The 27,762-nt window shown below is 37.9% G+C and overlaps 1 protein-coding gene across 2 annotated transcripts in view; it reads left to right on the top strand.

Moving 5' to 3' along the window:
• TAOK1 (TAO kinase 1) overlaps nucleotides 1-27,762 on the top strand; it is a 69,240-nt gene that overhangs the window by 24,966 nt on the left and 16,512 nt on the right. Inside the window, exons 1-13 of one of the 2 annotated variants that reach the window (XM_062592781.1) lie at nucleotides 4,734-5,373; nucleotides 6,733-6,959; nucleotides 11,188-11,259; nucleotides 14,231-14,332; nucleotides 16,021-16,066; nucleotides 16,987-17,083; nucleotides 17,897-18,010; nucleotides 18,795-18,886; nucleotides 21,396-21,489; nucleotides 22,930-23,011; nucleotides 24,987-25,154; nucleotides 26,058-26,261; nucleotides 27,348-27,482. In XM_062592781.1, the coding sequence (XP_062448765.1) occupies nucleotides 6,828-6,959; nucleotides 11,188-11,259; nucleotides 14,231-14,332; nucleotides 16,021-16,066; nucleotides 16,987-17,083; nucleotides 17,897-18,010; nucleotides 18,795-18,886; nucleotides 21,396-21,489; nucleotides 22,930-23,011; nucleotides 24,987-25,154; nucleotides 26,058-26,261; nucleotides 27,348-27,482 (1,338 nt within the window). In that variant the 5' untranslated portion in view covers nucleotides 4,734-5,373; nucleotides 6,733-6,827. Of the gene's footprint in view, nucleotides 1-4,733; nucleotides 5,374-6,732; nucleotides 6,960-11,187; nucleotides 11,260-14,230; nucleotides 14,333-16,020; nucleotides 16,067-16,986; nucleotides 17,084-17,896; nucleotides 18,011-18,794; nucleotides 18,887-21,395; nucleotides 21,490-22,929; nucleotides 23,012-24,986; nucleotides 25,155-26,057; nucleotides 26,262-27,347; nucleotides 27,483-27,762 lie in introns of those variants that run through there. The other variant, XM_062592780.1, reaches the window with a different exon arrangement.

Here is a 27,762-nt window from a genome sequence, read left to right as displayed (position 1 = left end):
AGTGATAGGATGTATAGTAGGTAATCTCTGTCTGACCTTTCCATTTCCAGGTAAGATTACTCCAGTAGTAGTATTCATCTGGCTAAAATTTCAAAGGCTGATATACAGGGAGGAGATTTATATAATCACAGAATAAGTCACCTATATCGGCACTTCCTAGTGTGATGAGGGCGTAATATGTTCATATGTTAATATCTTTCTTCTGATGCTGGAATGTCAACATCTTTTCTAATATGTCTCATCTCTCACTTCCATCTCCTCAAATTTGAGAGGTGGGTATTGCAACATCTAATTTCTGCCGGAGGAGTGTACATTTCAGACTAAAATGAGGATTCTTTTCTCTCAGCTGCTACCTGTGCTGTTCATCACATTGTCTTCTCTTTGCATATGTTTTGGCCTTGTTTTGCAGCCTTGTGGATAAGGTGTTCTACTACCAATTGTATAATAGCTAGTGCTCAGCCTCATGATGGTGTACCCTTGATAAAGTGATGATGTATCAGGGCTATGCAGTTGCAAGTAGTGCTGGGAGAACCTCATTGGCAGTTTAAATACATGTCAAGGAAGACATTTTCTCTATGTAATAGATGACTTTTATTTTCAAAGTGCAGCTCAGGGTTTCTCAGCGTGGTATATACTACACAGCTCAGACATGCTGGTGTATCTGTTCTGTATTATAATGTAAGAATAAAGCTCTTAATTAAGAAGTTTTTGTGAAAATACATAAAATATTGACATCTTCACATTTGTATACAGGCAGCAACATATGTTCTATAATTTAGCTTATTTTTTTCCTTACGTGCTTTTATTCAGAACCTTTCAATAAAAGGGAAGTGATTTGCCTGCTACTTAAAAAATAATAATAATAATAATAAATGTTGCTTGCAGGTCAAGCCTTCAATTCTATTACTGAAAATGAACAGAAATTAGAACAAGTTAGTTTGTGTTTTAAGCATTCTTTTCATTTAACCCTAGCTTTAGGCATAATTGTAAGTAAAAGAAAAAAGATTTCAAAGTCAGTACTTCCAATAGTTCCAGTTTACCATATTTATGATAGTGGTAGAAATTCTCAGTGTCAGCTGGAAGCCATTCAGGAAAATTTTAGTGGTGTGTTGAGAGGATAATTTAATCTCTGCTTCATACACTCCCCGGAACTGACCCATATGCAAGTAAGAGAAAATCCCTTTTCCCCTCTTTTGACGGTTGTATGATGACACTCATTCCCCCATCTATTTGATGCTCTTGCATTATATCCTGCCAGAGGAGATTACTCTAAAATTTAGCAACTGCTTGCACTATATGCATTGTAGATGCTTTACCAAAAAGGAAAAAATCCTAAATGCCAATTTCCAGACGAAGTTTTGCTTTGGTGGGTGTGAAAGGTTTCCTTCAACTTTGAGTAAGAAAAAGTCTGAAGGAGCAATGGTTTTCTGTGTTGGACATTCACTTTATAGTCTTTATTGTTAGAGAATACAGCTCTGAATATCTTGGGTGCCATAGCTGGATACCTGAATTTATTTTTAAATGTAGTATGTATTTTACTGGGAAGAAATTATATAGTGTACCCTCATTTGATAATAAAGATATGTTTTAGAGGTTTTACTGTAGTAAGGGTATCATATTGCAAAAGATTATAATGTAACGTAACATTTACACTTCACGTTGCAAGTTATTTTTGTTCTTTATTCAGTAGTGGAGGACAGCGTTCCTCTTGTTCTCCTTAGACATCATAGGAAGCCAGCTTTGAGGGGTCCACGTAGCGTGCCACGCCATACCCAGTGAAATGGAGAGTGACACAGGATGATGGATTGTTTTACAGTGTATAAATCTGCTTCCATTTTGTGCTTGTGTGGTATTTGTTTAACTTTGTTATAATATTCCTATTTTTAGAAGCTTAAGGACATTGAATGTGTTAATTCTTTGAAACTTGATTTGTGTGGAGAAGATGTGCTGCTTTTTAATGGTAATAGTCTACAAACAGACCTATATGCTAATTGTCGCGTTTTGGTTTCTACAGCCTTCTAAACTACCTTAAGGAACTACCATTCCTTTGATTCACTGGTGCCTAGTGCAGTCTAATACATTCTGGTTGTCAGCATTCTCGCAGACCTGTGTCTGGGTATGGATCTGAAAAATAGTACTGAGAGTAGGTGCAAGTCTAAATGAATAGGTTCACATTTCTTTTGCAGGGAAGCCTAAGTACGTTCTCTTCCTAGTATGTCTGCTTATTACATGAAAGCAGTTATCTGTGACACTAACAGCTTATTACATGCAAACAGTTACCTATGACACTAGCAGCAGTGAGGTGCTTTATTGGAGCATGGACAGCGGTTGACTAACAATTTTTTTTGTTTTTAACAGCCTTGCTAAACATGTGCTCTGTTTTGATTGCATTTTTTTCTAAGGTCTGTGTAGCATAAGGTTTAAATCTTTACTGAAAAAATGGCACTGGCTACTTAGAGCTTTGTGTGAACTACCCTGCGGGATCCCGGGCATCTTAGCCACAAGGGTGGGTCTGACTTGAGCAAGAGATGACATGACGGGCAGGGAGGCAGAAACCCCAGAAGAGCCCCTTCCTCATCCTCTGGCTCTGTGTGTGATTTGTTAAAGGGTGTGTGTATGTTTATTTCATATAGCATATAGCTATAATTGTAGGGAATGTAAAGTCTTATCTATGTATAGGCTTTTGTGGACGTGTGCATGCAGTTCCTACTAACTGGTAGTTGTTCAGGTGAAAGTAATTGGATAAAAACATTTTGGCCTGTAATCAGTGTCAGTTGCATGAGGAATGGTATCCTGTAACCAAATGCAGTTTGGGCTACTACACAGAAACAGGGTTGGTTGGGTCTTGTATCTTGGTCATTCCCTCGCTGGTTCCCTGCATAATCAACAACATGATGTAGGAACCTGAAGAAGATTCAAAATCAATCTGAGTACCAGTTGTATATGTTGTTCTGTTCTTGCTTCAACTGACAACTGGGAAAAAAATTTGGAATTTATTTTTATCTAATTTTAGCAGCCTACAAGGTAGACTTCTAGCGTTAGCTAATACGTAGGCCGCTCGTCAGCTGGTGGAGAGAGGCAGGCCCAGTCGGAGGATACCATGTCCTGCCCGAAGGGCCTGATTCTCACTGGGGCCGGTGAAGAGGCTCGTCAGCTGATCTAAGTCTTCTAAAATGAGGTGCTGGAAACAATTATGTTTAACAGTATAGCTGCACTAATTTAAAAAGCTTCAGGAAAGAAGCTTCCCTAGTGAAAGAATGTGAAAAGCTGAAGTGCAGGTGGACTGTAGTTTAGAAAATCAGCTGCCTGCTGGTATATGACTTAATTTTCAGTGCAGTTTAGTTGTAGCTTTTTTTTTCTTTATCTTAAAGCTCATCTGAATTTTTAATACATTTAAAAGAATGTGGTAACCACTTTGCATGCTGCTTCTCCTAGCTTCCCTTCCATTTCCCCAGAGTATTCAGGTGCCTTTATTGCAAGAAAGGAGACAGAGCATCTCAGCTGCTGGAGCTATTGGGCTTTGGCAGGCAGCGTGTGTTGTCTGGATTAGAAAGAAGACTGAGGGAATTTAATATTGTAGCATCCTTTAAAAAAAATGGGAGCGTCTTAAGGAAGACTGCGTAAAGCTTTCCTATGGATGGAATTTACATTAGTGCGTTTCGTTGTTCCCTCTAAACAGATGGAGCGATAAGCATAGCATCATGGGCACATTTGTAACTATTCCATTAAACAGAGGTTTTAACATGTAGTGTTTTTATTTTCATACATTTGAAAGTAACAGTTATTTCAAAGATCCAAGATAACTGAATTTCCCTGGATGTTCTCAGGATTAAAGTGACAAAAAATGTGTTTTAAGGTGCATCTCAGTAGATGAGGAGTTCTGGTCTTGCCAGGTGTCCTCTAATTTGCCGTTTGAAGTAAGGCAGAGCAGTAGCCAGCCCTGTACCGCTTCTGCGTATATTGCCAATTAGCCTGGCAAGAGCTTTAGCAGCGATAAAAAGCGTTGCCTGTCGGCGGCGTTTCAGAGGCACGCGCAGACGCGGTGCCAGGAGCGAGGCCGGTGGCTGGTTTGGCGCGGGGCTGAGCGGGGCGGCGGGAGGAGGCCGTGATCCGTGTGAGCTGCGCGCGCGCCGGGGCTGTTCTCGCGCTCTCCCTCTCTCGCGCGCAGGCTCGCTCGCTCGCTCGAGGGCACGTGTGGCTTCTGGCCACATTAGCAGGTTTCTCCGCGCCTAGCCCCTCTGCCTAACAGATGTAGGGAAAGGGGCATTGTGGGATTGCAGCAGTTGCTTTTGAACAACAATGTCCTTTTTGTAAGAATCCGACGCTTCTTAAAAGATGGAACATGACATCATTACTGTCGATCCAAGAAACATTCCTTCAATAATACTGAGTGTGCTCTGGTTATCAGCTCCCTCCCCCCCGCGCCTTTCACTTGCTTCTGACTGATGCTTTTTGTCTATTGTTTAGTTCAGGGCTGTAAATGCGAAACAGTTGTCTTTCAGTGTTACGTGCTTGTTGGAGCTGGAATCAAGTGGAATGTTGTTGGCTTTTTTTTTTTTTTTTTTTTTTGAAAGCCAGACAGAAATAACAAAAAAAAACTTTTCTTCCAGTCTTCATAAATGTAGCGTGCTTCAGGTATGGCCTGAACTGCAGCTAATTATTATCCTTCCCACACTCCGTTCGTCACCGTGTTATGTAACGGAAGGTGGAGATGCCGCAGCCCCGTACGTCCAGCTCGGCTTCCCTGGCGGTTGGGTATGTCATGTGCTCGTGCTGTCTGTGGAGAAGGCTCCTGTACGGCTGCCTGCCTCGACAGGAGGAGAGTCCGTGCGAGCTCACAAGTGCAGGGGAACGGTTGTGAACAGCTGCGTATTTTGTATACGAATATTTTCTGAACTTGGTCTCTCACTGAGATTTGAATGTCAGTTTTGCCGTAGCCCTTGAGAATGGGCTATCATGGAAACATCTTTTGGGTTACATTATAAATCTTTTTAAAACCTGACTGCTTGGAGAAAAGCTAGGAAAACGCTGTATTTCATTTCCCCTTTGTGCGTTCTCTGTCCCACATGTCTTGATCGGAAAAATTGGAGAATCTTGCAGACTTTACAACTGGGTATGTCTTGGCTGTCTCTCACACAGTCATGCTTTCTTGTAGTGGTGCTGGCAGTTATTTGAACCAACAGGGATCAGGCAAACTCTGGCACTTTCACGTGCTGCATCTGTCTGAGGAAGAGTACCACAAAGCATAAATATTCAAGAGTATACCTTTTTCCATCTTTGTAGGAGTTGCTCTAGAGGGAGGAGAAAACAAGTGATTCATTGATGGTCTAGAGACTTGGAGAAAGGTGGAGTTTACAGAGTCCAGAAAAGGAGGTAAAATGGATAGGGATAGGGCCTTCTTGGTAGATCTGTTAAACTCGGATTAAGTGTCTCTTTTCCCCATTGTGAAGTTGTAAAACTTTATTAAATAAAAAAAAAAAAAAGAAAAGAAAAAAGAAAGAAAGAAAAAAGAAAAAAAAAACACACACTTGTCAAGGTCCCTTCCTCTCCTAAGAGGAAAAGAATGTGCCAGTAGGCTATTGTAGAGAGTTGTATAATGTGCTGTCGCTATTAAAATGTATGTTTGCATCTGCCAAAACAGAGGAGAAAGGTATGTGTTATGTGGAAGTTGGTAGCTCCTGTCCTAGATACTATCCCTTTTTATTTTTATTTTTTTTTAATTTTGAAAGCTCTGACTAAGAATCTGAAGAGGAAGAATGTTCTAAGATAGACCTTGAATTTAGTTATGAGAAAAGACAGAAGGGACTAAGACTTACTTAGTCATGGAAGGAGCAGCCTTAAAAGAATTCTGGGTGCATACTGAAATGAGTAAAAACTAGTCACTGGCTTCTTAACTGAAGTACAGTTAGAGAAGAGAAGAATACAGAACTGAATTAAGAAGATATGAACTTCTTAAAAAGACGGGGCCAAACTCTTTTCAGTTGTCCCGTGTGACAGGACAAGAGGCAATGGGCAGAAATTGAAGCACAGGCAGTTCCACCTGACCGTGAGGGGGAATTTCTTCCCTGTGAGAGTGATGGAGCACTGGGACAGGTTGCCCAGAGAGGCTGTGGAGTCATCTTCTCTGGAGATCTTCAAGGCCTGCCTGGATGCAACCCTGTCTAACATGCTCTAGGTGACCCTGCTGACCAGGAGGGTTGGACTAGATCATCTGCAGAGGTCCCTTCCAACCTTACTGATTCTGTGATTCTGTGAACTAGTAAATGGGAGTGGTAGTTCATAGATGTCAAATTTACACCATATAGTTTTTTTTGCAAAGACCGTGACATATATGCAATTGTATAGTCCATTTAAAAAAAGAATACAACCAATAATTTAGCAGATAGCATGTGTAACTCTTCAAAGGAAAGATATCACAACAATCTGGGCTCACTAATGACAAACTAGTTATCTTTTGTAGGTCAAAAGAGATTCTTTTGTGCAGGTGACTGAGCAGATGATGGAGTGAGGAATGTTGTCTCATTTTGAGTTTTGATTTTGATTTGTGTTCTGTAGAAATGCCTGACTGGTGCCACAGTCCGACTTTGATATTATCACATCAGATAGATTGTGTTGTTTTGTGTAACTGGGATGCTTGCTCTGGAAGAAGTAGAAACTGTTCTTCTCTAGCTTTGTTTCTGACTCTTTGAGAGTGGGGATAATCAGTGAAGGATTGCGATCTTTTTCTTGCAGTAATCCATGCTGAAGAGGCTCCATTCATACAGATGAACCAAGGGTTGAGGCAGCACTTTAAACCCAGATAGTCGGTCGGCTAACTGCCCAGCAGGATGCCATCAACCAGCCGAGCGGGCAGCCTGAAGGACCCAGAAATTGCAGAGCTCTTCTTCAAAGAAGATCCAGAAAAGCTCTTCACCGATCTCCGAGAGATTGGCCATGGAAGCTTTGGAGCAGTTTATTTTGTAAGTAGCTTCATGACTTGTGAATGTTAGCTGTGTTTCTTTTCGTCACTATGTACAAGCAGTCAATGTCCAGCGTCTAAAATAAAAAGAAACTAACGTGGAACTTTGTACGATCTTTGGGACAAGGATGCTTTTCTTATGATGTGTCTGTACAGTCTCAGTCCATTCAGAGATTTGCAGTCTCGGTAAGGTGTTTGCATGCTAACTAAAAAGAAAAACTGGGAACTTGGTCCTTGCCTGGTAGTCTTACATGTGTGGTTATGTTGCAAGTAAAGATTTATCTGCAAATTAAAACTCGTACTTCTACTCCATCTGTTAAGATTGGCAATGCAGTTCTGTTGGTCTGTATACCTCCTTATCAGCTCTTGTCCCTTGAGAGCAATTGAGTTCTCTCTTGCATAACCCACAGGCTCCCTTAAAGCCATTCTTTGTGTTTGGACACCTGAACATTGGTGCTTTCGTTATCAGTTGTCCTATCACAACATTTCCCGCTGCAGGCAAGAATCTCAGTATTCATCTGTATAAAGCTTCTTATTTGACACAAGCTTCTAGACAGCAGAATTTTTCCCAGGCTGTGTGTATAGCTGGAGGTGGGATATTTCATGGTAACCTCATTGGCAGGTTGCAGTACGTTAACCTAAGTGCATACTGTAAGACTTTCATTAAAAGAACCCTTTCTCATTTATAATTATGGGAGGTGTGGCCAAACCTGCCAATTTTCCTTCAGAAAGCCATTTGTGTCAGTATTTTATGAGATGCCTATTCATTGTTAATAATTGCAACAGACCATGTTGGGAACCTTCCAGCACAAATTTAATGCAGCACAGATGAACTAATTAGGAAAAGCTTCTTAATTTTGTTCCCTGCTTAAAACTATGAGCTGCTGCTATCTGGGAACAGATCTGGGGGTGGAAAGTGTTTTCTAACAAAACAGTAATCACCTGTGGTCTTTACTTAATACAATTTATTCACTCTGGCAAAAGATGGTTATAAAAGGAGAGAAATGATAGATCTATCTTTCTGCTCTGTGGAAATATTACTGAAGTTTTTCAGGACTACTGCATCTTATAATGGTATGCACAAGCCACAGGGGTATGCAAAACCAGCATACAGCTAGAGATAACCTACAAGTTGTATGCTAATGGCTTTAGCAAACATCAGCAAGAAGCTACATTTGCAGCATCTGTTGACTGTCTTAACTTCATAGTATTTGTAAGGGCTGACTGCCCATTACCAGCTCCTTTTCCAAGGAGATAAGAAATAAGAGGTCGTTAATGGTCTAAAATGGTGGAAATTAATTCAGTGTAGGCTAGCATTCATTCACTAAAGAGCATGTCTACCTCTACTCAGTTCAGATTGTGCTGCTTTGGCAGAAAGTAAGTCTAATTTGGCACTTGCAAAAAGATGGAGTATAAGCATGCATTACACTACTCCAATCCATGGGGGAGGGGGAAGGGGATAATTTGGCAAAGTAAGGGGGTACTGCTTCCTACAAAAAGATGTAGTCTTAGCTATTATAATGTCCATGTTAAAAAGCTTTAACCTGTAAGCTATACATATAGAATCTTCTCACTGCTACCAATTTCAAGAGATCTTGAATGTGAAACTGTTTGACATACTTCATGTCAAGCACAAGCCAAAAAGATGAGAAAGGCAGCCCAAGAAGAAAAATTTAGTGTAAATGACGTATGTATATGAAGTAATAAGTTAGAGGAGTGTATGTCTTAGATATTTTCTTCTGTAAAACCAGGAGGGGGGAATCTTTTAAGTTTCTTTAACGAGATTTGAATTCAACTAAAGTAAATTATTAAACATTCTCTAATCAGTGTGATATTAGATAATACTTAATAACTATTTAAAAGCATATTACCAAAGCGGATGATGTGCTTCACCTTTTCTTTGCTCATGCAGCTCTTGTATTACTGCTGAAGTTACTAGAGTCACCTGATTTTGACACTTTGTATGGAGTTCGTGGAGGAAAGCAGGATATGTGCACACAAATGCCTGTCATTTAAAAAAGAAAAGTGGGGGGGGGAGAAGAAAAAAAAAGCCTGGTTGGTTTGAATTGTTTAAATTAGCTGGCCTTGTAACATCTTCATATCTTTTGTCAAGGAACTGTCTTTTTTTAACTATTCAAGATCACAAGGAACCTGGAGCGTGGAGGAAAAAAAAAAAAAGCCGACTAAACTCAGTGATTTTAGCATTCATGGCAGTACTGGCCATGGTGGTTCTCTTGTTCTCTTTTTATAGTTCAACTATAGCAATGAGGAGCTGTAGGTGTTATACAAATGCAGTCAGTGATTATTTGCTTGGATTTTTTAATCAATAGCACCACCACCACCAGTCTGCTTTCATTGCATACAGCCTGGATCAAAAACGTTGATAATAAAGATATGTGGGAATAATTAATAAATTAAAAAATCCAGATAGTCCTGAAATATTCCAATTTTTGAAATGCAGTTTACTCTGTTAGTTGTACTTTCCTTTCTTTCCCTTTACTACTGATCCACAAGACAAGGGCGATATGCTTATTGTATATGATAATTGGCTAAGAATGTTCACTAACTATTTTCTTCTTTGTTTCTGTCACTTAAAATATCCTGCATTGACAAAAAGTTTCTTTATTTTTTTTTTTTATAATTGACATGAACTCTGCTGGTTCATCTCATGGCTTTAGTTGCTTAGAAATTGCAAGTCTGGCACCTTGGAATCATTTTGGTGTTATTCTTACCCTACTCAGTGTTCTGCAATGTAATAATAGCTTTCATTTGACACAGGAAACCTACTATACTGAAATACTGCAGATGGAGCAGAAGAATAACCCCACTGTCTTTTGTTACAGCTATGTTCCTTCTGCTGTACTATTCTGTTTGCTGGTTTCATTGTGGTAGTTTGCTGATTTGAATGTTTCAGAGCTTGCCTCTAATTAGTAAAGATCTAGGAGTTAGAATTATATATTCTTCCTTTCTTTGTCTTAAACAAAAATAAAAACCCCAAATCTTTATTCCATTGTAATATTAGTAAGAAGTTAGGAAATATTCTCTTAAACAAAAGTAAGCTTGAACCAATACTATTTTAGTTTTATCTTAAATAAATTAGTTGAAAAAAGGACTGACGGGGATTCTGGGAATCTCTTTTTAATGAATGGCAGAATTAAAATATGACTGAAACGTTTTTACAAAAGGTATTGTCCTGGTACTTCAATAATCCATGTTCTAACAGACTACATTTGATAGCAGAGATACATTTAAATATCAGCGTTTTCATCAGTCGTCATGAGTGCTATGATATACACTATATTGATTTATATTGTTTGGCTTTGTGTCCAAGTTGATTGTGCTTTTCAGAGAGACTCGGAGGTTTTTTCCTTGTCCACCACCCAGTGCTACTGAAATTCCTGACAGGATTGGCTGGGATGTTGTTTGGAACCATCATTTCTGCAGCGTGAAGTAATGCACTCTCTCTTGCTGCAAGGGTGAATGAGCCATAGCTTTGGAGCTAAATTAAACAGAACGTCTCATCTTCTCTTATCTTAGAGTATTATCGTCTGAAGTCAGGAAGTCTGCCTTTGAAGTGTGAAAAACCATGTTCATTTATCGTGCTGTATAAACAACAATACTATTGGACGGCAAGAATAAAAGTTTGAATTGGAAACTAAATTTTAGTCACTTACAGTGAAAGATGACAGCAATTTAATCTGTCTTGCTTTAACAGTAGCTATTTCCTGGGAGCACAGGGAAGAAAGTGTCTGGAGCAGGTATCTCCTACACATTTTGTGATGTCTTTGTGTATATTTGAAATCGAGTAAGGGCATTGAAGCCTTGCTTCTTTCGTGCTGGGAATGTTCCTTGGCAGGAAAGAAGTTGATTTGGATGAAATTAATTTTACTTGAAACACAGTTGCCTTTATAACCTATGACTTTTAGTCTAAAAATGCCAGTGTTTTTACTCCTGCAGAGACTTGCTAAATGCTGAAAACAGGGAAGATGGTCTCACCTTATCCCACAAACAGGAGGGTGCTCCTCAGCTTTGGAAGGAAATTTGTAATAAATTACGACATTCACGCCACTTACATGATGTTGTAGTTCATCTGTTCTGATTAGCTTTTGCAGAGAGTTAAGATTTTTTTCGCTACTTTCTCCACAGATATAAATCCTTGTGCGTGTATGTTTGGTTTGCATCGTATTTATGATCTGAATAAACTGATGCATCATGTTTTAATGTTACAGGCACGTGATGTGCGCACCAATGAAGTGGTGGCCATCAAGAAAATGTCATATAGTGGGAAGCAATCCAATGAGGTATGTGGAGCATCCTCTACATTAAATCTAGACTGTTGCAAATGCTAATTATATGGGATGATTTTAATTAGCCTGAGCTGCACAGCAAGAGGGGCCTTTCCTGTGTCAGTAAAGGTGAATGAGAGTAATGTGTAAACAAAACAAATCAGTTTCACTGTTCGCGGTAAATTTCTACCCAGTTTGCTCTTGGAAAAGAATTGGTAGAATTCATTGCTTTTGGACATAAAGGCTCTTCTATGGGACCACATAGATGTACAGAAGCAATAAAATTAAAAATAATATATGGGTATTAGAGCTAAATAAAAAAAAGTTGGTTTTTTTTGCTCTTAAACATTCCATTCTAAATTACTTTTAAGATAATATTTTGCCTGTTAGTAATGATAACAATGGATGTGGTAGCGAAAGATTTGGAAGGAACCTTGTTTGTACAAAGTAGTAAGGTAGAATGTATCTTCCTCTGAAATGACTCTGCTGATGAGGAGCTAAAACACAAGCAAAACAACAGTACGTGAGTGAATATGAAAATCTGAACAGTGGTCTAATTACAGAAGAATTGTCAGAGCTTGGGATTTAGATAATCTTTGAAGAGTCAGCTGTAAAAGTAGGCCTCTGAGATTTAAACATTAAATGTTTTCATGGCCACTGCAGTTGTGTGGCTTTTGCTATGACGCTTGATAGAGGCAATCTGTTTTATACTTCAAATGTTCAAGTCCTGATACAGATTCTTGAAAAGCTCACATGACTTGAAGTTGAACAGCTTGTTTGGTATTATTTCTGGTAATGACATGTATCAGGTTGTGGAATCATTTTTTTAAATGAAAGTACTGTAAGCATGTTGTTCGAGGTACTTAGGATCCCTCCCTCTGTTCTCTGTATTCCACTCTTAGAAGCAGCCTTGCTCTGAATTTGACTATCAGTTCTCCTTGCTTTCTGTGCGTACCCCGTGTGTATTGATCATCTGTACAACAAGGGTACAGGCTAAAGTGTTATTTCCTTTCTGTGTGCATATGGTGGGGGATCATAGTGTCTTCAGCAATCTGAAGTTCTAGCTTCATGGTTAGATTTGGTACGCATGTCTCTATTTTGTCACTGCAGTGGCTTGTTTAACCGTGTGCTGATGAAAGAATAATTTGTACCTACTACTTGTCCCACTGTTTTAATTACTATGAGCTATAAATACCCTATTCATATGAAACAAACTGTGCATGCTTCAGAAATAGCTTGTTTGTCTTCAGTGCGTGTGTGTCTTTATTTTGAAGAAAGCAATCAGACCAGGATTAAAACACTTTTTATTTTACTTCTTTATTTTGTTCAGAAGTTTGCTAGAGTTACAGTCTAGCCTATGTAAATAACACTGATTAAGGACATTCCAGTATCGTTTATATTTACTCGATTTTGTAATAACGTTTTACATTTGAGAACAAGGATTCCTTAGAACAAGTACATATTTCGTTCAAAAAATAAGTTAGAGACCTTTATAATATGTAGTGGTTAGAGACCTTTATAATATGTAGTGCTATGCTTTTAATATGATCTTGGAGTTTTTTTATGCGGGAAATCAAAAATATGTCTTGATAAACAAATACAGTGCTTTTCTCAGTGTAGATGAAATGCTTCCAGTTCCAGTTAGAGTGGTGCTTTCTTGTTTTTAGTTTTATTGCTTAGTACCTCAAAAGCAACTAAGTAATGCTTATGCTAAAATGAGAGTGCCATTGAGGAGAATTATACTAATATAACTCTGCTAACGTAACTCTCAAAATTGCTTGTGTTCAGAAATGTTTGGTCAGTAAGCTGCTTTGTCTGTGGGTACCACATTTCCAGGTTTCACTTGTCTCTCTAACCCTGAAACTTTTTATTGAGTAGGGTTTGGGTTTTGTACATATTTTCCAAAGCATTTGAGTATGTGACAATCTGTTTGTGAGTTGGAAGCACTTTCCATCTATGTATCCTAGCCACTTATATATGTCTGAAGAAGTGTATACTTACAGGACCTGGAAAGCAGCTTTTGATTCTCTTAATTTTGAGGGAGGTTTCTTGGCTTCTGATTAGCTTCAGAACTGATATTCTTCGCTGAAAACATTTTCAGTATCAGCACTGATATGTTGACATCTGTGTACTTAAATGGCTTTGAGTACTACGTTTGTTCTTGAACATGTTTCTCAGCAGTTCTAGTTTTGCTATTGCACTTCCAAGCACTTGCTTTTCTCACTTGACACTGTGCGGATGTGCAACAGGAGATTTGGCGATTCCCTCAAGATGGAGTAGTGGAAGTGGCTAGCTCTATAGCGGAAAATGACGTTTTCTTAGCCTCTTGTACCTTAAAATTACACTGGCAGAGTTCCTTTTATTATAAACCTGTTTTTTTGTTTTCTCCCTTTACTCTTTTACTCCTTCCAAAGTGCTCCCTTATCCAATAGGCAACTCAGTTTAAATTGTTACTTGTAAAGACTGAACTAGCAATGGATCGATGTTATCAAAAACTTAGATGTTCAGCAGCTGACAAATGGAGCTCCATCTGATGTAATGTAGTTAGTGATGGATCTTTACATCTTCCAGATTAAGTGAGAGACAACTGATTCTGCCAAAGGACAGTTTTTGTCATGTGCAGCTCTTTCAGGCTGGAATGTGTGTTTGATTTGACAGCAGAAATGGTATCCCTTAGAAAGGGATTGCTGCTTTTTTGAGGATTTGCTTGGATATCAAGCATATACCATTGTACCCTATCCATACATACTAATAGAAGATCTTACACTGATAAGAGGTTTTTGCCATATAGCTTGATCAGTTGACTATTTTGTGAATCTGTTGAGGAGTTGAGCAGTGAAAATCATGATGTTGAATTAAATTTATTTTAATTTGGAATCTTAAGATGGTTTCTGCCTTTGAAAATAAATAAATGACATACTGACTTCACCAAGAAAAATAAGGTAACAGTTTTGTAAAGTCTTTCTATTTCTTTTCTTTTCTACAGAAATGGCAGGATATTATTAAGGAAGTCAAGTTCCTCCAAAGAATAAAGCACCCTAACAGTATAGAATACAAAGGCTGCTATTTGCGGGAGCATACAGCATGGGTAAGTATCTGCTGCACTCTACACTTCTCTTGCCTTGATTAAGGGCACTTTAAATAAAATATCTCCAACTGGCTCTCAAGAAGCACAGACACAGGTAAGTGTAGCCAAGGACTCCTACAGATGCTCGGGAAAACTGAGTCTAGTTTTTGGAAACAAGATTTGGGGAAATTTCCTCTTTCTTTTACAAAGTGAGGTGATTGATATGTTGTTATTTCAGTATATTTAGCTTGATAGACTGATTATTTAAAAACAAATATTACCAGAAAAAAATTGTAGTCACTGTCCTTGCTCTAAGGAAAAGAGTGTGTTTAACTTACAGAGCCTGGGAGACAAGTACGGCAGTTTTATCAGATACTTGCAGATCATGTAACAGCATATTTGGTATGCCTCTGAGTTTATTAATGGTGACTCAGTACTTTACCGGCTGACTGACTGTTTTCTAGAAGTAAGTGGTCAGATGTATTTTAATGGAACAGATTAGAATCCCCTATTGATAAGTTTAATTAAAGTAACTTTTGAATTGTTAGTATTTAACTACGTAACTGAACTCTCCTGTTGTGTATTGTTTACCTCTTTTGCCATTTAATTTGTTTATGTTTAGGTAACAAAAGCAAGTAGCAAGTTTTACTTCTGACTGTTATATTGTAACAGACTTCATACATCTGATTTAAACAAAAAAGCAAACCTCAAAACTAAATTTGGTTTGAGTTGATTTGCATAAAATGTTTGTGTATGAGTAGATGCATTTGGTTATGCAGAGGAAGAATCCTGTCAAACTAAAAATGTGATTTAGCACCTTTCATTGACAAAGTTGTTGTAGTAGAGCATACTAAAGGAAGCCATGTAGTTGAAATTACAGTTTAAATTGTAAGTATTGTTCATGCATCAGCCTCATTAAATCTGTAGGACAAAGTTTTAATTTCCTTTTTTTGAAATTTGACTGAATAAAATGTTAAGTAAATCCTTAAATAGCCCTGTAATACTCTGATAAGCTTGTTGGATGCAATTTGTCATTCCTGCTAGGTACAGGCATATAAAATATGTAATGCAGTATGTGACTGGCTATGAATGAGCTCTTGCCTTCTTTAAAAGCTTTATTACTTAGTATCTTACACAGGAAGGCTCTGCTAACTTCAGTGGGAGCTGTCTGTGTGTGAGGGATCAGTATGACATTGCCAGGATTTGGCTCTGGTATGGTAAACCATACTGGCCAAAGTGCTTTTATGCTATTATAGCTAATCTGTGTTAGGATTTTTTTTTGCTTGTATTGAGTAGTTGAAAGAAAAGCACATCGTAACTGACAGTGTCATACTGGCAGAATTTTTTTTAAAAGAGTGCTGTTCACTCAAAGTGCCATTTTGTTGTTGTTTATAGGTTTGTCTTGCTAAACATTAATTTGCTACTCCTAATGAATACAATGTATCCTGGAAATTTTTTTTCCTCCTTTCCTTCTTGTATAAGAGCTACATACCTAAACATACGGAGTTTATAAGACAATCTGTTTTTGTAAAACTTTAACTTGGGACAGAAGTAGTGTTCCTTCCTTTTCCTCATTGCTGGACACAGGGCAGACTCAGTCTAGGTAGATTTGTATGTACTAGTGATAATTTAACCTCTATAGAAATCTGGAAAAAATGCATTTACTATCAGCTATTTTCTAACAACTATTTTGATTTCTTCCCATACAGCTTGTTATGGAATATTGTTTAGGCTCAGCATCAGACTTACTAGAAGGTACGTCATGAACATTTCTTTGATTGAAAGTCAGAAATGTAATATGGAATAGGTTATAGAATCATAGAGTTGTCCTTGAATATATGATTTTTATTTTGGGGCAGAACTCATGTGTGAACAGTTCCACTAATTCAAAACCTCGTATGGCTATAATATTTTTCTATAGAATATCAGCTTTCCTAGATGCGTGGTTTATCTTTGTTTCATGTTATTTTTAAAGCAAGTTGTCAGTCAGCTATTTGTTTTCTTTTGAGTTTGAGGTTCTCCTGTCTTGACAGTTCAAGATTTATTTCTGAAAACTCTTGCTGCTGATCCTAATGCTTACTAACAACTGTAGTCCTGTTGACTAAAATAGTACTGCAGTGGTATTGGGGGTTTGTTTGATGAAGTCTTTTTTTAAATGGTCACTTTTCTATCAGGCTGCTTGAAGTGAAATTTCTTTGAAGATACTTGTGTGTGGCCAGTAAGTTGTTCATCTCCTTTCCTCGCCGGAAGCATTTTAGGACAAAAGGCTGAGCTGCCTGGGAGTCGCCTGCATTGCTACAATTTATTTATTCATGTGTGAATTGTCATAAAATTCTAGGGTTTGAGATTTAGCTGCTTTAATGGAAAACTAAATGTTGATCTCAAATAGGTATTTGGGAGAATGATCACAGAACTGATAGGAATGTAGTTTAAAATCTCAAAGTAGTCTCTTTTTGATAAATAGATGCTGTATTACAGTTAGATTATATGTGATTATAGAATATGTACTATTCTGTGAACTCTTCTTCAACTGTACATTTGATTCTCATGCTGGACCTAGTAAAATCAAGGTTAAGTATTTTCTCTGTGTTTGCGTTGTTAACAGTACTCACTGCATGTTTTCAAACTTCATTGTTTTTTTTAATACTGAATTTCAAATATTTTTTTTCCTTAAGTTCATAAAAAGCCATTGCAAGAAGTGGAAATAGCAGCAATTACCCACGGTGCTCTCCAGGGATTAGCATACTTGCATTCTCACAATATGATCCATAGGTAAGTGGTTATAGATTTTTCTGTGTCACTTACAGGTAATTTACCTTGTTGACTGTATCCCCTTCATCCCAAATTTAATGTTTGTAAGCAAATATTCCCTTCTTGCAGTGTCTATATGTTCCTGAATTAGTAATTTATAATAACAGTAAAATACTAGCTAGCTGGGTATCTTCTTGTGTAACATCTCTTATATCTGGTGTTCATAATTTCTGTGAAAGTGCTTAAAATCTGCTAAGCTTTTCCCCATTTGATACAGTGTGGTGCTGATCATCCCTTGAAGTGGAGAATAGCAAGACAGACTGAGTACACAGTTTACCTAAATAGCTTGTAACAACTTTGGTACAAAGATTGCTTGTTAAAGGGGAAAAAGTGCTAATGTTTAAACAAATAAACAAGCAGAAGTTTTAAGTGAACACACGCATTGAGAAAGATACAGCAGGTTTGAGATGCAGATGTTCCTGATATTTAAAATACCTGCTGCGTTTTAGTATGATGAGTGACTTGAATGATTGAGAACTTTCTGTAAAAACATTTATAAAGGATGTAGTTGGTTCAGGTTTTTCTGAACTGTATTTGAAGCTCATTCAGGTGTACCATTAGAAGTAGCTGAAGTTTCAAGTTGATAATTAAGAACTAGATTCCAAGGTCAAGAACCATGTTAAGCTATTAACCCAAAGATTAATTTTTATGTATTTGGATAATATGCAGGTATTTCTGCAGCTTGAATATATGAATACTGACATGTCTTATAGTATATCCTGTAGAAGGTTTTGGTTTTTAGGAATAATACTAACTTTTGTATTCTATAACCAGAGATATCAAGGCAGGAAACATCCTGCTGACAGAGCCAGGACAGGTGAAACTTGCAGACTTTGGATCTGCTTCCATAGCATCTCCTGCCAATTCATTTGTGGGGACGCCATATTGGTAAGCAAAGTGTCCTGCACATTTTTGGCTTTGAAGTAAAAGAATTGTTTACTGAGTATTTAATGTACTTGGGCTCTATTGGAAGAATTAGCTTTGTGATACTGCAGTAGTTGTAGTGTGAAAATGTCCTTTCAAAAAAAAAAAAAAAAAAAAAAAAGTGGTTCCATGTATTTACAGTTCACAAAAATAATAAAAATATCTTGCTGTTCTACTTACTCTGACTTTAAGTGATACAGAGGTGGGATTTAATTGTCTATAATATATTTTAGACGCTCCCCCCAGTGGTTTTAGCAATTCTTATGTTCTCACCGCATCTGATGTTGAAATAACTGAAGTGTTTTTTCTTTCATAGGAAAGGCCAGGTTCATTGAACAAAACCCTTTGCAGATCCCTTGTATGCTTTTGATCTCTTGCACCTAATCTGTGGTGTTTACACAACTGCATGCTATAATTATTTCACCAGAGTTGCCAGCCAGCTAAACGTTTGGAAATGTGGGAGGGCCAGAAGGTGGTAACACTCATAAACTGAGAACTGGGCAAAGCACAAGAAAACATTGTACAGCCTCTTTATAGGCTTGTACTAGTGCGGGTGCCCAGCTGTGTGACATTTTAATGGTTATCCATATAAGAACTGGTCTTTGTTCCCAGTAACCTGTGTTCATGCTTGATATCTTGGGGAATGATTTGTTTATGGTAGATGAAAATAGTGAAATTCATTTTAATACTGGTGGTGATAGTATGTTCCAATGCACAGAATTTTACGAACATTTATTTCCTATTTTAGGATGGCCCCAGAAGTAATTTTAGCCATGGATGAAGGGCAATATGATGGCAAAGTAGATGTTTGGTCTCTTGGAATTACCTGTATTGAGTTAGGTAAGTTATTTTCTTTGAAAAATTATTTTTAAAAAATTATAAGATTGAGTTATTTAATATATGGAACTTACTCTACGCTGTAATTCAGACGATTATCCATACTTCCTTCCCTGTCTATTTTCTTTGGGACTTTAATTTTAGAGAAAGGAGCTAAATGTGCTCCTCAGAATTCAAGACTGAGTCTCTAGTTTGATGTTAACTGAATTGGTGTTTTCATTACCCAAAGCAAAAGATTTGTACAGACGGCAAAAGAAAAAAAAAAAAAAGCCAAATTACACTGCTAAAAGTGTTCACATTCTGTGGGAGAGGTAGTTAACTTTTGAACTGAAAAACTTGTTGAACAGCCTTAGAAATTAACTATTAAAACTACCAATGTGAAAATATATTTAGAGGTGGTGATACTGTTTGCATGAAAATTTAAGATATACTGAAGACTTCTACCACAATGAAGTTTGGGGTAAGTGGACATCTTCATAGTTATATTCAGTGTATGTTGTCCCTTTTTATTACATTTGTCTGGAAAAATCTCTTAAAAATTTGGAATGATCCAGTTTTTGAGGTGTTAACCCCTAAACTAAAGGGGTTGTGGTGGGGAGGGAATGACTCTGCTGTCACAAATACACTCAGTAAAGCACAACACAATACTTAGATTTACTTTTCAGTCCAGACTCAACCCTCTAGAATCACTTAGCTGTAAGTTCTTCTCGGGATGGTGAGGTTTGCTATTGCTCGTCGTACCTGAGGCTGTCCTGCCATCCTTGTCAGATCTTATTGCTTGTACTCTAAAACAACCTTGGTCGAGGAGCAGTCTGGCTGGGCAGAGCGAGCTCTTGAGAACACGCTAATCCATGTGAACTGCACAGTTTAGCTAAAAATGCTGTCTGGCATTCCAAACTGTCAACTTCATTTTCTTCCAGGACGTGAAATAGATTCTTTCTTCAGAGCAGTGATTTTTTTGTTGCCAATATAAAGCAAGTTTAAGGGGTGTGACTGTCATGACAGAATCCTGCTCTGAGTGGACTAGGGCGATTTGGCTGGATGCTCTGCTCCAGGAATGCAGTTAGCTCATGGCGACCACACCCCCGGGCGCCTTACTGCATGCTGCATTTTTGCAATATGAAGCATTCGGCTTTGTGGATGGCTTTTAGCTTGGTGGGAGGTGAGACTGGGTCAAGACAGTAGAGCATTATAAGCTGGATCTGTGCGGTTATCTAATTTGGGTTGGTTTGAATAAACATGGAAGACAGAGAAATGAAGTGTCTAATATAATCTTCTCAAGCTATTACTTAGTCTTATAAATGACCCTTGTCGAAGGCTCGGTTTCAGTGTTTTGTGAAGATTTTACATTTTATTCAGGTGAGTTAAGAGAACAAAGATAGGAAGAACAGGTATTTGTAATAGTTTAATGGATAATCGGTCCATTCCTCGGTAGACACAAATGGCTATCGGACAAATTAGAGAAAGTAAACTGCTACATTTCAGGAATGGTTTAACTCCTCAGTTTGCCAGTTCTGAGGAATTTGTAGGGCTTAATCCCTTCTATAATCTTGATGAGTTAAGTATGATCTCTGATACTCAGGTTACTGTAAAATATTTGATAGAAGCAAGCCTGAGTTTGCATTTGTCACAATGATAGTATTAGATTCAAAATTGAGAAGCACAGTGAAAGCCTTGTTTTGTTTTGTTTTTTTCAGGAAGGAAAGTTGTCTGTTGCATTTTCACTGGTGTAAGAACGTCCTTATGGCTTGACCAGTTTCTCTGGAATGTTTATAGTGAAGCTGCGCTTTAAAGGTTTACCCTATAAACATTCTGATGAAGCTTCTATTCTGTTGTTACAGTGAGATCATCTCCTTCCTCATTAAGCTTTCATGCTGTGTCAGTCTATAAGAGTAACACAAGCTTGAAAGAGAGAAGAGCCAAAGAGAATGCAACTCTCAAAATAGTATAAAGAGTTAGCCTGTTCCTGACTTCCTGCCTGTGTGCTTAGTCAGTTAAGTGTGATTTGGTGGCTGTTCTAACCAGCTTTTGTTTTAGCACTGCTGTCTTACTAGAATTTAATATTTGTTAATTTATAAGCAACTGTAGAGTGTTGGTTTTTCAAAAAAAAAAAAAAAAAAAAAGTAAGAAAGAAAAGGGGACAAAAGCAAACCAAGAACACTTAGTGGCTAAGCACTGAGTATAGAACTTACTGTTAACTTACTCCTATTTTAGTACATTAAAATGAGTCAGAGAACTCAACTATGATAAACCACATAATTTAAAAGCTTGAGAGGACAGGACATTTGATCTTCAAAGTGCTTTCATCTTCTGCAGTGGAGAAACTGATGGTATAGGACATATGCCAACATATCTATCTGATTGCAGGGTAGGGTTGGTTTGGGGCTCCATGTTCAGGCAATAGTGATTCTGCTGATGTGATTTCTTTTTAAAGGGATGTAAATTAAAAAAAAATAAAATAAAAAGCATGAGACTATCTCCCTATATAAAAATTATTTTCTTTTGTGTGTAGCGGAAAGGAAGCCTCCTTTGTTTAATATGAACGCAATGAGTGCCTTATATCACATAGCGCAGAATGAATCCCCTACACTACAGTCTAATGAATGGTGAGTATTACTGAGGGAGGAATGTTGTAGGGAATTGCTATAAATGGAGTGCTTTGTCATGCTGAGTTCCTGAAATGGCTGGATTCCTATTGGGAAGATGTGAGCTGGAAGTCCTTTATTAGGTTCACTGTACATTTTACATACAAAATTGACCATTTACTAAATAAGCATTTTAGACTCAAGAAGATAATAGAAATAGGACAAAGTTCTTGAAAAAACATAAGATGCTGTAATAAGTTCAGTTCATGAGTCAGTAAACTTTTGAAGCTCAGAGGCTAGCCAAAATGGTGGGGGTTTTTTTATTGTTTTTTTTAATCACAAGCCACACTGTCAATACCTATATTTTTTTGGGGGGGGTGGGGAGGGAGAGTATTGCTTGCAAGATGAAGACGTTGCTTATGTGTGGCAAATTTTTCCTGCATAAACTTCAGAAGCATAAAGCATAGTAGTAACACTTTGTGCCTCCCAGCGTTGAGCAATGTCTTTAGAAATGGCAAATGCAGTAAACTAATATGAAAATTAACCAAATTCCAAATTATGTTTTTCTGAGCCATAGTCCTAGGTCTCTAATGTAGTACATTCTGCCATATTCTTAAGGTTTTTTTTTTCTCTCCTTTTGAAATATTCTGGTTAGGCTATTTCACACCGTGGTGCTTGACCAAACGTTTAACTCATTTAATGCATTTTTGTGATTAAAAAATGCAAGAATTTAATTTACTGATAAATGCAGTAGCAGTGCTTCAGATTGTGTGGGGAAGAGGGGAAGATGGGGAGGGGTGGAAATAAAACATGTTCAACTGACCTACTGCCATGTTTAGGGTATAATCATGCCCTTCTGAAAGCCTATGTTCTGAGAAAGAAAGGGCAGAATACAGAATTTTCACTTACAGAGGGACAGATGTTTTTCCTGAACAAATTGTGGCCTTAAGTCTTACTTCTGACAGATTGTACAATAGTATGGAAGTTTTGTCTAAGAGGCCAAAAGTATTTCAGGAATTGTATGTTTATGCAGTTTTGAGGATGAAACACACCTGCACAAAGAGATCAGAACAGGCTAGAAGCTCTGATTAGGCCTTGAGCAGTATTTGTGCAATACTGAATTTGACAATGTTGATCTTAGCACTGAAATATATGGGTGTGTATGTCTTTATACAGAACTCTTTTTTTTTTTTTTTCCTCTTAAATTTCCCCATATTTTTACATTCTTAATAATCACTTTGTCTGGAAGCTGAGGTTAAAGGAAGCCACCTGCTAGTACCTGTGGGTTTTGGTATGTGTAAGGGTGTCAGAAGCTGTAGTGTGAAGTATTGGGTATATGTATTTTCTCCTTACTCTTTCTGCTAGCAGCACACAGATGTGAATGTCTTGGTTCCTGACTGAGCTTTTAAAATTAAATTGGGGAGTTAATTCAGATGGATTCTTTTCCTGTCCTTGCCACAGGTCTGATTATTTTCGAAACTTCGTAGATTCTTGCCTCCAGAAAATTCCTCAAGACAGGCCTACATCAGAGGAGCTTCTGAAGGTTGGCTTGCTTGTCCTTTCTGTTCTCAACGTGGTATTAAAAAAGGGACATGCCCTGCAATTTTCTTCCTGTCTCATCTACAATACTGGGTTATGGTTAACAATGTTCTGCCTGTTATCCCTGATACTTCTGAACTGAGAACTTATGGACGCTATGGACTGTAATGAGTTGGCTGTCCTAACTTTACTGCCCCTTTGCAGTGTCTCAAGCTCTAGGTGACTCACGAAGCCAGCCGTGTTCTCTGCATAAAAGAACATCCCATCAAGTCAGGCTAGGTGACCATCAGCTTGTAGAGAGTTTCAGTTTCTTAAGCTCAATCTCTCCTTCCAGTGACTATAATTAATCCTGACAAAGCTGCCATGCATTAGTTAACAAATACCTTTCTTTACTTCCCTCTTTATTCTATGCTATATATACCCCTGCAGGCTTTTTATCCTCTCCCATCACCTGTGTACTTTACACGTAGAACTGAAATCTACTCTTTTAATAGTATCCCTGGGGGGAAAGGGAACAGAGAAAAGCTATTTTTCCTCCCCACGTTCCTTTTCTTGACATGAATAAGCCAAAAGTCATTGGCAGATTTTCTTCTGCTTTATTTCTTAGCTTTTCTTTCTTCATTTGTGCTCCTGTGTGCTGCAGATAGTTGAATTTCTTTGCTCTAATCTGGAAACAAAGCAAATATATTAGATGCTTGCAAGAAGATGACATGTTCCTAAGTGAATGCAACTCATATGAAACTTAGATGTTACAGCTTTGTTTTAAGCGTGACTTCGGTGAATTTCCTTTGTGATATCAAGTGGCATTCAGAATTTTGTTAACTTGTCATTCTCTTTACAGTTCATTTGACATTATTTGGGGAGATTTTCTGCTGGCCATTTTTCTACTAAACAATGGTATTCCCAAATTTAGCACTACTAGCGAGTGGATGCTATTCACAAAGGTTTAATGATCACATTTTTGCATGTTTTTTAGGATTGAATGGTTGTGAGGAATTTTGCCTCTCTTAAAATTGTGTATTTAGAAAGTCAGTGCAATTACCAACTAAAGGTTTTGGTGCAGATGTGTAGTCCTGCCGTTTCAGAATTGTATAGGCTGGTTTTGAGCATTGCACTACTATTGGAAAGAACATTGATAGAAATTAAGTGATATATTTGTGAATATATTCCCTTCATATCACGTCTTAAACAGCTGCATTTCACTTTACAGGGTCAGGTAGGAAACTGTGTTAGAAATGACAATATGGTCCTCCAAAGGAACAAAATGAAACTAGTGATGGTAATAATGACTCATGCACAGCACATTTAATCTGGAGACTGCAAAAACTGCTTCTAGTATACATAGGCAAGACACATTTTACCTACTGGCAAAATGTAGCTACCTTTGCAATGAAACACAGTGATTATCTCCAAAAAGGAGCATAATACAGGCTAATCATTCTAAGACCAAGAGCAAAGGTCCACAGCCCATTTTATGACTCAGAGCTGTATACTGAATATTTGATTTTTAGACCTTTTAAACTAGGAAAAGGTTTTTATAGTGAGAGTTAGCTGATGAGATACTAATATTTGGTTAGAGATGCTGAGCACTGAGAGGGGACCAATCTTAAAGCTTTAGAATGTGCATATTATTTGTTACTCCACCCACACTGGGCCACAACTGGATAATTTCTCTAAATACTCCAACTCAAAGAAGTGTAACTTTAATTTGAGCCTTTGTTTTCATAGTATTTGAAATACCATGTTTGGTTTTTTACATCTTCATTTTTAGTAGGTGTTTCCCATCAGAGATCAGAAAACAATCATTCTAATAGCTATCTGGATCATGAAGTATAAAAATGGTACCAAATAGGCTGTGAAGATCTCTTCCTCCTATCCAGGAAAGAGGGCTAACAAATCCAACTAGAGTTTGTAATTATATCCTCCGAAGTATGTGCACTGGAGGTGTGAGATATCACTCACCTATTTGTGTTCTACAGCACATGTTTGTTCTTCGGGAGCGGCCCGAAACAGTGTTAATAGACTTGATTCAGAGAACAAAGGATGCAGTGAGAGAACTGGACAATCTGCAGTATCGTAAAATGAAGAAGCTCCTCTTCCAGGAGGCGCACAATGGCCCTGCGGTTGAAGCACAGGAGGAGGAGGAGGTGAGAGAAACTTGTGATTTCATTACTGAGCTAAAGAATGATGCTGTTATTTAAATGACCATAACTCAGATCTTGCTAAAAATGGAAAAAAGTCTTGCTAAAATGAATGGAGGCTGTTTACACACCTGATCGTAAACTATTTTCTTGTCTGTGCTTGGAATAAAGCTAGTGCAAGGCACAAACAAGGACAAGCAGGGTAGATGCCTAGTGCTGGCAAGAAGCTGTGCCATGTGTCTGTGTTTGAACAGTTAGAGTTTAGGGGCGTAAATCTTACCTTTGTGTATGCATAAGACTTTATGCAGAGTCTTTCAGCAACTCTAGTTAGTTAGCCCCATTTTGGCCATGTATGCAAGGCCCCTGGCAGTCTTCTAGTTTGTCTCAGGAATATTTTCTTCTGAGTCTAAGACCTGGGAGTGGGGGAAAGAGGCTGTCCACTTGTGGGTTTTTTTTTCTTCTTTCTTCTTCTTCTTGAGATAGTATGCTCCAGACGCCACACAGAAGTTGAGGCATTCTGAACTGCAGACATACAGTCCAGTTCTGTCATGTGCAGAAGGGAACTGTGCAAAGCGCAGGGTGCCGGCAGAATGCTTGCTTAGATGATGCTGGTGTCAGAGCAGTTTCTGGTGACACGCTGTTGCTGATTCATGACAGAGTTCAACTTGTTAACAGGCTCAATGTGGAAAAGAAGCTGACATCAGCCAGTTAATCTTGACAAGGTTGATTCTTTCCAACCCCAGCATCCCACAAGATAAATGTTTCATGGCAATGCCTGGAGGGTGGGAGTTACTGTGACATGGCAGGTAGATACCCATATAAAAGAGTAGAACAAACATATCATTGGTAATGTCCGTAGATATAACTGTGGTGGATTTGTTATTTAAAAGTGTAATTCCTTTCTCCTAGGAACAAGATCATGGTGTTGGCAGGACAGGAACGGTGAATAGTGTCGGAAGTAATCAGTCCATTCCCAGTATGTCTATCAGTGCCAGTAGCCAAAGCAGTAGTGTTAACAGTCTTCCAGATGCCTCAGATGATAAGAGTGAGCTGGATATGATGGAGGGAGACCACACCGTGATGTCAAATAGCTCTGTCATTCATTTAAAGCCGGTGAGCAGTGAGTTTTTTGGCTGAATGACTTTAAAGATGTGAAGCATGAGTGGGTTTGGTTGGTGCAAATGGCTTTGTACTTAGTTACTGTCATTTATTTCTATTGATTTGGTAACAACTATTTTACTAATTGAATTGTTTCAAAACCAGTTTGCTACTTCATGAGGGCTTGGAATGGCAAGTTTATTTAGCGGATACGCTTAATGTACAGAACACTGTTTCATGGGACAAAAGGTGTGAGAGTTACTACTTTCTACCTCCTTACTAGTGGATTCTTAAGCATTAGACCCACAGCAGTAGGTAAAACCTGACCCAGCTTCCTAGCACTTGAGTTGAATATTTGATTAATGAAGAAAGATGAGTAGAAAAAAAATGCAGCACTTCAGGCATGACAATGCTGTGAAACCACTTCCTTGCTTTATGTGCACATGATGAAGGCTCACCTGCAGTGTGTCTGTCTGAACTGTGATGTTTTTGCTGTGGAGGGGTTGTGATATGTTTTCTCAAACTAGTAATGTTTCCCTAGGTAATGATAGGTGTGGTTAAAACGTCTTGTTCTTTGCCTAGATATGCAACAAAGATGCAGGTATTTCCTCAGGGAGTTAATTAGTGTATCATATCTAACTACTGATTGCTTTGTGATGAATGACAAACTCAAAATAAGAGTGTGGAATACACTATGACATATTTTAAAATTTGCTTTGAAGTATTTATGCAGTGAGTGTAATGAAAATCATCCTCTGTCTTCCAGGGTTACAGAAATGTTTTTTGTCTTTCTAACTTGATGTAATTTACTTCATACTTTTTATGTTTTGTTTAAGTAAACTATTTTTTCTCACTTTTCAGTTTTTCATTTCTTTTTTTTTCTTTTACTTACAGTGGTAACTAATAATTTTTATTGTAGTAATAAAATTGCACAATGAAATTCCCAACATCAGAGATAGCATAGTGTAGCTCTTACAGTAAATTCTTTTGGCCAACTTAGTGATGAATGTAAAATGATTTTGCTTCCTTTTGGTTTTATGTCTTTTGAAACAGACCAACTGATTCTTTTTATTCACTCTCTTGTTAATATTTCCTCATAAGGAGGAAGAAAACTACAGAGAAGAATCAGATCCTCGAACAAGGGCATCAGAACCCCAGTCTCCTCCCCAAGTGTCTCGCCACAAGTCTCATTATCGCAACCGGGAGCACTTTGCTACTATACGCACAGCATCACTGGTATGTTAAGACTTTTCTTTGGAGGAAGTTATATAGACAGGAGACTTTTTTTACATGGAGCTATGAAACCCTGTGCAGCTTTTAGAGTTTCATCAAAATTGAGCTATCCTCATATCCTTGTATCACATTATCACTGAAATACTTTAATAAATGCTTAAATGTGACATCTGGGCAAATATGATTTCTATGTATTAGATATTTTCAAAACCAGTATGCGTGGTAAAATGCAGGGAACAGTTTATAATAAGTAGTTGTGTTTTATTTTCATGTGTATATTATG

The sequence above is a fragment of the Rhea pennata genome, chromosome 20 (assembly GCF_028389875.1).
Source record: "Rhea pennata isolate bPtePen1 chromosome 20, bPtePen1.pri, whole genome shotgun sequence".
Taxonomy (NCBI): Eukaryota; Metazoa; Chordata; class Aves; order Rheiformes; family Rheidae; genus Rhea; species Rhea pennata.
Note: the sequence above shows the minus strand (reverse complement) of the source record. Positions and strands in the feature narration are given on the sequence as shown.